This window comes from Centruroides sculpturatus, unplaced genomic scaffold (genome assembly GCF_000671375.1).
Source record: "Centruroides sculpturatus isolate CEXI.00-Female unplaced genomic scaffold, Cexi_2.0 scaffold1896, whole genome shotgun sequence".
In the NCBI taxonomy this organism is placed as follows: Eukaryota; Metazoa; Arthropoda; class Arachnida; order Scorpiones; family Buthidae; genus Centruroides; species Centruroides sculpturatus.
Window position 1 is genome coordinate 76731 of NW_019385982.1, and position 12839 is coordinate 89569.

Sequence of the window (12839 nt, forward strand, 5' to 3'; positions counted from 1 at the left end):
ATTAATAACTATCGTGAGAATTTTCATGTTTAAGCAACTTACGCACATAAAAACGTTTTAAAAACGTTGATAAGTTTATTTATATGAAAACAATATTTAAAAACGTTGTAATATTCAAAATGTTTAATAATTTAATTGGGTTTGAAAGATTTAATTTGAAAGATTTAAATAATAACTTTAAAAACGTTTAACAACTTTAACTTTAAAGAAAATTTCAAAAAAAATCTATGCAAACATCAAGAAAACGTTGAAACTATTATAAAAATATTTAAAGAGTAATTTAACTTTATAAAGTTATCAAAAACGTTGCTCGTGTTATATTTACGAAAACGTTTAAAAACGTTGAACCATTTCTTTTTGAATTTTAAATTATTTAAAAGTTAATTTTAAAATGAATTTTTATATTTAATTATTAATTTATTGCCTGTCTGTAACGCTCTACATCTGAAAAACGTTTATTTTTGAAAGATACAAATTAACTCTTTTATATATAACCGGGACGAATAAAATAGCTATTTTTAGTAATACGCGACGCGTCGTACCGTCGCGTCGCTTCCAAATAAAATTAGTATTTATTTTAATAAAAATCAAATCGATTCGATTTAAAACAACTTTAAACAGTATTAAATAATTAAAAATCATATTTTTAATGTAAAATAAGATTTATAAAGTTAATTATTAAATTAATTACAATTAACAGCGCTTTGCGTAGGGTCATCGCAAGCGACGAAGCAAAAGAGCAATTTCAGAAAAAAATTAAATTATTAGTATTAATAGAAAAATAAAATTTTAATGAGCGTTTACTATATATTTAAATAAATCAAAAATTAGAAAAAAAAACAAATTTATGTGAAATTTAGATACAAAACTCTAAAAAAAGTGAAGTACAGTATAAGCGTCTCGTCGCGTCGCCAGGAGAAGCGAAAGAACTATTTCAAAAAATAAAAATAAACAAACATAAAAATAATAAATTATTAAATAAAACATTGAATAAAACCCTATTTACACATTCGAATAAATCAAAAAGTTATAATTTTAACCAATCTAAACCCGAAATATTAAAGAAATTGTAAAAGTAAAAGAAGCGCGACGCGCCGTCGCGTCTAGTCGCGTGTATAAAAGTCATGAATATTTTCCATAAATCTAGATGTAGTAAAATTTTATACGTTTTCGGGATAACGTTTCCATGCTTAAGAACATTTTTAACTTCATATTGCAAAGATATTTTTGAATTATGGATACGAAAAGCTATTTTAAAAAGTTTCCACACATTAGAAAACAGCAATTCGCTTGGTAATTCAGGTAACAAATGGTGCAGTGTTGAAGCTGTAAAGAATTAATCACATGAAGAAGATGAAGAGGAGGAAGAAGAAGATGTTGAAGCAGAGAAATTTATTCGTTTCCCTATTTTTTTATTGAATTTTTTCGGTTTTTTGGGGGTCGGAAAGTCGAGAAGTAAACAGAAAATTCATTGGGTATTATGAGGTTTGTCACGAGGTGTGACGTGTTTTTATTACGCATTCAACATTTTTACGATTGATTTCGAAGATTTTTATGTTCTTTTCGAATCGTTTGCGTGCCATTTTTCAAAACGAAATACAAATGAAAAATCTGAATGACGTATCGAAACACGCGCCTAAGTCGTAATTGTTACGCTGCTCGTTACGCATGCAGTTGTGTATAAACGTTACGTTTACTCTGGTAAAGAAATCTGCTTTAATGGCATCAATTTTTCTGTGTTAGAGATATGTTAGGAGTATTTGTTCCATCCCTCTACGTATTAGAAGCTTTAAAAAAATCTAAACAATTACACGGTTTTATAAGGAAATAACCCGTGTTACGTACTACGTAATAGTTACGATTTGCGTACGAATATAGTAATGTTCATTCTAGAAAAAACGTTGCGTAATTTTATCAATTTTTGTGATTTTTTAAATGTATTTTTATGTGTTTTTTTCTATGTGGGATGTGTTACCTGCATTTTGTATCCTTCCACTTATTAAAATTAGGAGTTGTAGAATTTTATATGAAAAAAATCAAGAAAATCACGTTAATATAGAAAAAGTTTGCAATGTGATTCAGCTTTTTTTTATAGTTACGATGTTCCAATATAAGGCGCCTAAATCGTGGCCGTTACGCAGTTCGTTACGCGTAAAGTTGTACTCAAACATCGTTACGTTTATGTTAAAAAAAGCTTTATAATGCTATACATTTTAATGTGTTTTTCTTGACTTTTTCCTACATTACGTATTTAAAAGTGCTTGTTACGCGTTAAAAAAATACAAAAAATTTACATTATAGAGTTTTCTTGTAGTTTAATGTTACGATGCTTAAATATAGTTTTACACAGTACGTAACTGCGTAACAGCTACGATACAGAATTACATTCAAAGATCGTAATGTTTAGACTATAGTAAAAGCTGCGTAACACTATAAACCTTTGTCATTTTAATACAGTTTTTTACCGTCTTGTGTTACGTATTTAAATTTTTTTATTGTATTCCACCACACATTAAAAAAACGCAAAAAATCCCCCAAATTCAGTAAATTTCTTAAAAACACAATCGTTAGTTAAGTTCACATTCAGTAACCCTTCTAAATCCATCGTTATTCACATGCAAATTATGTAAACTAGGAAGAAAAACACGTTAGAAAACATTCATTCGATCACATTAAACAAACCTACGCAAGAAATTTGCATAAATATATTATCTCTCCTTTCAAATTTCAACGCAGGAAAATAAAAAAAAACAAAAAAATACTAAAATCCCCCCGTAAACAGGTATTTAGAATACAACCGAAGATCAAACTTGTATATCTGTGCCATTTCCTAATTATCTATAAGAAGAAACACATCACGCGGGGGGAGCACGTGAATAAATGAGAAAATTTTGACAAGTGTCAAGGTTGAAAGACGTCTTCCTGTTTTTTAACCTTGACCAAAATTTAATGCCCTACGCATAGATTAGTTTACGAAGTGTAGAGGTAAGAGAAGTAAAGCACGTGCCTGAATTACAACACGGGAGCGTTGTCAAATCGCCCATGTACCACCCCCCGTGCAGAAAAGCTTGTGTCAATGTTTACCAAACGAGTCAACGTTCTTGTACAGACGGAGAACGATCTTGTACCGAGTCAACACGAAAACTAATGATGTTGATAATGTTCAAACGATCGATACCCCCTCTCAAAAATGACTCTTAAGAGCCTTAATAGTATACCTTAGAAAAATATTTGAGAAAGTTAAGGGCTTGGAAGGGGGAGGGAAAAAAGAGAAAGTAGAAACTTACCTTTAAAAAGTATGTACCAAAAAAGTATTGTATTCATCCTTAAGGGTGGTTGGTGCTTTAGTTCTGTTGATGCACACTAATGCGAATTCTTAGCAGTGAGATACATCGGACACATGTACCACCTTCCAAGGTTGGCAGTCGAGTTGGCAGTTGTTGGATGTGCTTTCCTGCTCTAGCTACGGTGGCTCCCTCACTGGTCAAAATTACCCCTAATCGATTGTTCCTACGCTTTCACTTTCGCTTCTTCCCTGGCGCCAATGTCCACTTTTTCTTCTAATTAAGTCAGATTGTCTGGGGTGCTCGGCATTCTTACACCAATATTGAAATATCTACTTAATAATATATCCAATTTGTTTCTTATTACTACTTTCGTAATCAAACGTAAATTAATTTCGCGTGGTCCGTCTGTTTGTCGACTCGTTCTTTATTATATTTGACTTTTCCTTCTTTAGTTTGTGACGTGTGTTTTCTTCTATGTGAGTTCGTGTTGATTTATTAACCATTTTATGGAACGTTATGGAAATGTCTCTTGGAGTGATCTTTAATTAGCCAGTGCTCTCATATGGAGGGTGTATTACTGTACCGCTTCTATAGATGTGTAATTATGTATATTGTACACGTATCGACGTGTAATTATGCTAATGCATACTTATGTATCCTTTCAACAATGGTGTTACAGGCTATGTGAAATATACGTTGCTTATGTGTTCTTCCTCATAGCTACGTAGTAGAAATATATCTTAAAGTACATAAAAATGTAAATCTCACCCCTTATTACCATTCCCCTTAATCACACTAGAATTTTATCATAGTGTTAAGTTCCTCACCCTTAAGAACACGCGGCTCTTCTGTACTTCCTCACGTCTGTATGATGAACAATGTACAATAACGATCTTCCTTCTGGATTTACTTAAGCGTGGCATCATCAGCACCACATTAACACCCTCTCACCTCCAACAAACCCTCGTTTATATCAATAATATTTGAAATTTCCTCACTAGTAACACTGGAAAAAAGTGTCAAAAGCTATGTGTGTGCGTATATATATAAATATATATTTAAATCGAAGGATCAATTAATCAAAATATCTGAAAATCATAAGTGGTCCCCCCTGCATCGTTTCTCATTTATCAAACCTTCTATACAAATGGAAGTCAGAATGGAAGAGTGTAGTTTTCGTTATCGATTTATAGGCTACCTTGTGTGCATTCTTTGCGAGGACAATCCATGATAAATGAGGAAAATTACAGTCGAAACACGCTATTAGATAAAGCAATGTCGCTTGTATCACATACAACTGTACGTGGAGAAATACTGCGACTCTATTAGTAACGAGTGAATATTTGTGGGTTGTTCTCTCATCGACTGATAGGGAAATAGTCACCGTTAGAAAATTGCTACTTACATTTTGGTGTTTCGTAACACCTCATTGATTTATAAGGAGAAGAATTGGATTTTTAAGAAGAAGAACGTTTCTACAAGGGAATTCCGGTGTACACGTGTACTGTACAAGAGGCAGATACAGAAGAAAGTTTGGATGTTGAATAACGGGAGAGTTTGTAGTGGAGGTTATAGAGGATACTTTGAAAGTACAGAAGACGATTTAGTACAGAAGAATAGGGTTTGCGAAAGACGAATTTGTAGTGGAGATTGTAGGAAATATTTCTTCTACATCAAAATCTTCTTCTGTACTTCCAAACTATTTCCTAATATCTCCAGTATAAATTCGTCTTTCAAAAACCTTATTCTTCTACACCCAAATCTTTTGTACTTCCAAAGTATTATAAATGTAAAAGAAGTGGGTTTGGACGGAGACAACAACGGATGTTTCGATGTAGAAGATTTATTTGTACAAAATGATAATTTAGCTCTACAGAAGAGGATTTATTGTAAAGGAAGGTTAAATATAGAAGAAATGATTTTAGATGTAGAGATGATCTGGTTTTTAGCAGAGGTACAGAGGAGCAATTTTATTGTGGAAGATAAAGAACTGTCTACAGAAGAGTTTGATTATTTTAAAAGTCTAGTTTAGAAAAGTGGGCTAATTACAGAAGAGACTTTGAATGTGGTTGAAGATGAAGATGAAGATGAATTGCATCTACAAAATATGATTTGGAGGATTTAGGGGTGGGCAGAGCGCAGCTGCACTCCCTTCTGGGAATTTTCCCCCGAGTGTCTCAGGCAGTAAAAAAATTTGCAAGGCGTATTGTGCCCTTTTTGCACCCACCTCTAAAATTTCTGGATCCTCTATTGGCATATACAAGATAAAATTTGTGTGTAGAGGCCTTTGAGATAATATTTAAAAGGTACTAGAGATGATTTTAATGTACTGAAATGACTTGTACAAAGTACAAAAGCGTCAAACCGTACAGAAAAGCAACATTAGTATAGGATTCCGATAGAAAAATGCAGCTGGCAAATGAAAGTTAATCGCCTGTTTCTACATTTACATTAATCCACTATTAGAATAAAAGTATTTTTATTTTATTTACAAGATAAAATTGATAATTAATCTGCTTATTCCAGTCGAAAGAAGAAACATTAAGTTTTACTTTACGATAGATTTTTCGTTTTAATTAGTTTTCCGATGATGCAATTCGATGCACGTTACACTCCTCTGCATCTTACTGAATGTCTCCTACTACTTTTCTACTGAATTTCTAACACACGAACAAAAAAACCCCATCGATTTTTTGGATCAAATCTCCCCGTTTAGTCACTAGAACCACGATAATCCCTTTTATGGCACCGGTATCCACCATCTTGAAAATTTCATTTCCAACCCTCTGTTGCTCTGTTACGTAACTATGACGTAAATACAAACATCTGCGCCGATCGAAGCCCCGATGACAGATCGAAAGTAGTGTGTGTGTGACGTCGTCGAGCGACCAACAAACCCACCCCCCTCTTTCAAATGCCTCCCTTCACCAGTGCGTGAGGCCATTCATCAAAGTTCAGCCATCGACCTGACTGTTTTACTTATCTAGTCACGTGGTTAGGGAAGGATAGCACGTGCGGACATCACCTGGCTTTTGTGATCGGTGTGACTCAACTGTCTGTTTTACTTGTAATTGCGGCTACGCCATACTTCATTACCGGTCTCCAATTTCTATCAGCAGAAATTACTCATCTGGTTTTTGCCTGGGTTGTAACCATTATCTGATCTCCTACACCCACCCCTACCCTCGCCCCCCTTTACCCCTAGTTTTTCAACCCCTCTTCTTGTTCGTTTGAGTAATCGTTGAATAAATAACACGTGAGGAGACTGTCGTGTCCCACTATGTTTATCTAAAGGGAAAAACATAAAAGTCAGTTTAACAAACCTCCCTGTGACGTGTAAGTTCACTGCACCCAGTATATACAGCATCATACAGATAATCTACTTTTCCATAAATTTGTATGCTCACTGTACAGAATCATACAGGTTGAGGTATAGGACTCTATGTTACCTCCATGTGTGCTTTGCTCCTCTTGGAAGTGTTATATAATGCTGTATACTCACTATATAGTACAATACACGGATTTTTTTATGGTACTTCATGTGATACGCCTATGAATCATTCAGGTTACCTGTATATTTGACCCTCCACATAAGATGTATGATGTTATACCCAGTAAACAACCAGGTTCTATGACATTGTATACTCACTATACCTCATACAGATAACTTTTTTGTCCATGCAAGCATCAAGTGACCAATAACGTTTTAGTTACACACAAGAAACACGATACATCACTGAAAATAACCCTCATGATTACATCACACCCGTCACGTGAAAGTGGTCGCTTTAACAAATTAGAGCGGAAGATAACATTAAACGGATCGATTTAAGAGACTTATTTCACGTGCACACACTCCTTCTTTTGAATTTCGTCATAATACCAGAAACACAAGGACATTTCTACAAGCAAATGCTGAAATGGTGTAATCGAATACGAGGAATTCAATGGGTGTAGATTGTGTATCCATTAGATAAATGTACGCTTCCTCTGTAGCTGTGTAAACACCTGCGAGATGCAGATCTGTAAACAGGAGAAGATGGAATTTCCCTTGTCTATTGTTTCTCATTCTCTTCTTGTTAAACACCTTTATTATCAATAAACTTTTACGTAACTTTCTCGCTTCGCTAACCAGAAAGATCACGTGATGCGTGTTTCCGATACCTTTCAATGACTTTTGTTGACTTGTACGTGTACATTACGTACACTTTACGTATGCCAGATGTATCCTTTTTTTTCTACTGTTCAATGGTTTTCGCGTATACATTTAGTAAATTAGTGAGCTTCTATGGCAGGTGTCACTGTACAAACAGAGAAAAATATTAAAGTTCTTGTACCTTTTCAGGAACTTTTAATTTTTTATTATGATTTTCGTACACGATTTTATTATTTATTCGGAAATTTGAGCTATTTTATACATCATATTTTACTTGTGTGCAAAAAGTGGTTTATAATGTGCTTGATAGTTACGTTATAATACAAACCTAACGTGTAGTACTGTACAATACATATATTAATCAAGTTTTTGAGAAAATTATACTAATTTTGTACATATTTTTTGAAATTTTATACTTAGAAAACTGTAAATTTTGTAAATGCTATTCCTTACAATTGTTTCTTAGTGTACAAGAAGCGATATCATTCTTGTACACGCTCGATTACAACACTTCATAACAATTATAATCATATAAGTTATACAAGATTCTTGTACACTGCTCTTATACTTGTAATCATATTTACAAGGTTCTTATACACTATTATACACTGTTCTTGTATACGCATGTAAAGAACATTGTGTAAATGACGTTAAAAACGTACACCTGTACATGTACGTATATACAATTATAATTGTTTACTAGAACGGTGTACACGAATTTCGTATGTATGGTTAAACACAAGTGTTTTAAACATACATATGAGATTCGTGTACACTATTCTATGATTATAGCACAATACGATCATTTAAAGGTACAATTACTATATAATTTCTAAACTACACTTTCCTGTATTTAACACAAAGTAAGTGACACATGATATGAACAATTGTGTCACATAAAAGTCACAATAATTTACGCATGACACCCCGAAACGTAACTAGAAACTAACATTACACCATTGTTTAATACCTGTAAATTAGCAATTAAACAAATAAATAAGAAAAACAATAGAAAGCGTGACGAACGTGGACGTCAGAACCGCGAGATTTTAAACTTAGAATGATGTGACCACACGCAAAGGTGGCAATAACAGTCGCGTGACATTTCTCCGTGGTAAGCTACAAAGACGTCTTCTGTACTCTTTAGAGTACGGTGCTGTACACGTGACAGGTGACGTAGAGAAGTAGTTTATGGAGTTTGGAGTGGGCTGTAGTTAAGTTTTCTTCTTTTATTTGTTGAAAGGAGTGAAGTGGAATCTTGGCATCTCGATAATATCTTAAAGGAATTGAAAGTGTGTTGCAAACAACTTGTTCCTTTCGTGATCGATGCTGATGCGCTAATTACACTAGGCTACATCTTCCAAGCATGTTGCAGATAAATTTAATTACTATTTGTATAGAAAATCGGAAATCCATAAAGAAGTTGCTGAACAAATGTCTCCTTAATTATTATTTTCAATTATCAAACTATAATTAGCTCCATTCTCATAATTAGCATATCTTTTACTCTTACTTTCTTCTATTTTTCTGTTTGTTTGTTTGTTTTAAAGTCATTCCAAGAAAATCTTCATTTTATTGTCTTTATTCCTTTTGACAACAGGACAAACAACAGGTCAAAAGCCTTGACTTTTGACCTGTTGTTTGTCCTGTTTTCAGAAGGGGTGAAGAAAGATCAATAAGTGTTTAATGAAGACGGGGGCCAAACAACAGTTCAAGACTTTTGACCTGTTCTTTGGCCTGTTTTCAGGAGGGGTGAAGAAAGATCAATAAGTGTTCGGTGAAGACAAAGGGCCAAACAGTAAGATGTCTTCGCCGAACACTTATTAACATGTCGCCTGTTGTTTATTGTCCTTAAAAACTTGTTGTTTGACCTGTTTCTATACGAATATTTTGTCAATTTCTGGTTTCTTCAGCGTTTTTTTACACTTCTTTCCTTTAAATTGTCTTCAATTGTTTTCACAATAGTTGTCACCTTGCTCTGCTGATACTTAACTTCCTCTTTATCTTATTATTACGTCTGTTATTTTTGGGTCCGTCTTTCTGGTGTTCCTTTGTTTCTATTTTTTTTACCATTTTTTGGGCTTCAAATGAATATAAATTTCCTCAAAATGCCTCACGCTTCTAGCAACTCAATTTCCTCTTATTTCGTGAATAAGTTTAATTGCCTCACGTTTAATATAAGTATGATTTGTGCCAATATATCTACCTCTAACGCTTCGGGTAAAAAATTTCCTCACTTGCTGATTCGCGTTAAAGGAATACCCAGTTGCTTCGTGCTTTAAATGAGTTTGTTTGCCTCATTAAATCGATTTACATGCTTTAGATCGCAAGTAAGATCGATTGATTAATCGTATTAAACTTTATACTTAATTTCCTCACGTTTCAGACGAATTCTCACTTCAAAAATTCATTTGCCTCAACGTTTAAACTAATTTTACTACATTGAAGTTCAGATATATTCGATTTATTCATGCTTAAAATGCATTCTGGCACTTTAAACTTCAATTTAATTTAATTTCCTCACGCTTCAATCAAACCTTTCTTTAAATTTCAGATTGAACTCAATAATTGCCTCAAGCTTGAATTAAATTAAACAACTTCAAAATCACGTTTCAAGCTTCCTCGAAACTTCGAACCAAACCCAATTGCCTCATGCTTCAAATAAAATGCCTTAAAACTTCCATTGCCTCACGCTTCAAACCTGCTTTTTCTTCCTGAAAGTTTCAGATAAAAACGTCGGTTTCGGTGAGGCAATCAATTTTATACTTTCCATTACAACCGGAAACTGTTCGACGTTTCCTCTTCCTGTACTAAGTAATCAAAGCATCAAAATATGAGGGAAAAAAAGTGTCACGCTCCAGCACACTCACCCGTAAATTTTCAATAAATAAAATTGTAAATAATTACCTCACCATCTCCTACAAGAATTTGCGACAATGAGGAAATAATTTGTTACTATAGTAACATTTGACAAAGAGAACAATGTGCAAATTTTGACTTGGCTCAATGAGGCAACAATTACATTATTGGAATTAATGGCTAACAATAGCAATGGATAGTAACAATGCTGCATAATGTGTAACAATGTAGATAAGTATAAATGATGTGTAACAATGTACTGTACAGTAGAAAGATGTTAACTATGAAAATATGTGCATAGATAGTATCTGTGTGCAACAATATATGTAATTCGTGTCTATATTGTGACACATAGTTACTATCTATCAACATTTGTAACATGTAGTTAATGCCTATCCACATTTATGCACATAGTTAAGTGTTATGTGGATATATGTTAACCGTGTGCATAAATGTGCAAAGGTAAATGTTAACTGTGTGAATGTATGCTATCATTTATGCACATTGTTAACATATATCCATATAGTTACTACTTAACTATGTGCATTGTGTGGATAGGCATTAACTACGTGTAACAATGTGTAACAATACAAAGAGGTATTGAGAACAGATTATAACAATGCTCAAGAGTTGTAGCATAGAATAACAATGCAACAATCGTGACAGTTAATAACAATATAAAAGAATAAATAGATATTAACAATACGTAACAATGAGAATAACTCGATGATAGTAATTAAATAATAACGGGGTCGATAACAATAGTGTATACAGTTTCCAATTGTTTAACAAGGGTAACCTAATTTATAACAATAGTAAGTGGTAACAATAGAGATAGAAGAAAGTAATTTACAGCAATAGTTAAGAAGAATAAGCAGAAATATTGTTGGCATAAGAAATTAACACAGTAAAGAATTTGAAATTGTATGGTCATCTTACTTTATCCCCGCCATGCATAAGTTATAGAAAAAAGGATTATTCAAGAATTCAATTTCCTACTTCCTTATTACTTTCTAAAGGCTTATCTACATAACTTTTTCTAATCTGATTATAATAGGTCGGACTGTCACGTTATCGAAAATTTGTGTTATTTCTACTACTGTCACGTGATTTTGTTTATTTTTCGTTCACCCCCCTTTCTAGTATTTGCCAATGCTAACGACTCTTCTAAATGGTTCTTTTTTTACAGGATCCTCTCCTAAGAGATTACGTGTTAGAGGGTCTTTTATAATGAAAGGTCACGTTTGATATGTGGTCTATTAAGGAAATAACGCATTTCACATGATGATGGGTGATAAAGGAAACTGTATCACGTGACGCAAGATGCTCTGGGCACAGTCCCGGATACGAAAGAGCGATCATCCGAACAGAGAAGCTGGCCAATTGCCCATTACAGAAACAAAGTAAAAATTGGGCAGGTGGCGAGTTGGAGGAGTGGAGCCACCAGCTGCTCAGGACGTGTCACATCTGTCTGCGGGTCACGTGACGGACATCACCCTCCGCTATCCGGCGCCGCTACATTTGCTAATTTGCGGGGATGGCCGGCAGTCACGTGACCGAAAATTCCTGCCCGAATTTCAATTAGTTTGGGCCGGAGCAGAAAGTGGCGGAGCGGAAAATCTGTTAATTAAAATATCAACCGATCTGCAAGATCATTCCGGATGATTTGCATCAGCTCGTGCGCGTCACNTTAATATCTATCAAAATGCCACTATAGTAACAAAATTTACAAAAATTGATTTATCTTTTCGTACGTATGCAAAGGAAATCTATGGTAAAAGCATTGATTCTTTCATTAAAAGTGCATAAATAGCCCATAAGCAATACTACTATTGTAACAAAATTTACAGGAAACCTCTCTATTTCTGGGCAGTTTGTAATAATAAAAAATTTTCTAATTATTGTGATATAGGGGAGATCGGGGCAACTTCGGCATGCGGGGCAAGTTTGTCAAGCGCTTTTTTTAAAAAACGAGTTAAATCTGTCTGCGGGTCACGTGACGGACATCACCCTCCGCTATCCGGCGCCGCTACATTTGCTAATTTGCGGGGATGGCCGGCAGTCACGTGACCGAAAATTCCTGCCCGAATTTCAATTAGTTTGGGCCGGAGCAGAAAGTGGCGGAGCGGAAAATCTGTTAATTAAAATATCAACCGATCTGCAAGATCATTCCGGATGATTTGCATCAGCTCGTGCGCGTCACGCGAACGAGGGCGGAGGGGCCCGCGGGCTCGTCACGTGGCGCTCGTTTACTCGCACCAAATCTCTCCCTTTCGCGTTCGCGCGCGGACTCTCCAGCCACGTGACCGAAGCGAAATATTAGTAAATTTAAGCGGAAATCACGTGGCCGCCCGAAATTTCTTCCCGTCTCGTTACGACGCACGCACGCACGCACGCGCCCCAATCGACCGTTTTCACGTGATTTCCACGAAGCGGGATATTTACTGCGTCACGTGAGCGAATTAAGAAGCGAGGCGACGTGACGCACATTTTTAAAGAGGCCCCATCACCTGACCGGGCCTAGTGAAGGCCGTCGC

The 12839-nt window shown here is 34.9% G+C and overlaps 1 protein-coding gene across 1 annotated transcript in view; it reads right to left on the reverse strand.

Annotated features, from left to right (window-relative positions):
• The window catches only part of LOC111612923, a 78505-nt gene extending 74932 nt beyond the window's left edge, over positions 1-3573 (reverse strand). The window contains exon 1 of the mRNA XM_023354214.1: positions 3288-3573. Coding sequence (XP_023209982.1) covers positions 3288-3324 — 37 coding nt within the window. The 5' untranslated portion in view covers positions 3325-3573. The remainder of the gene's footprint in view (positions 1-3287) is intronic.
• Positions 3574-12839: the final 9266 nt, after the last annotated feature.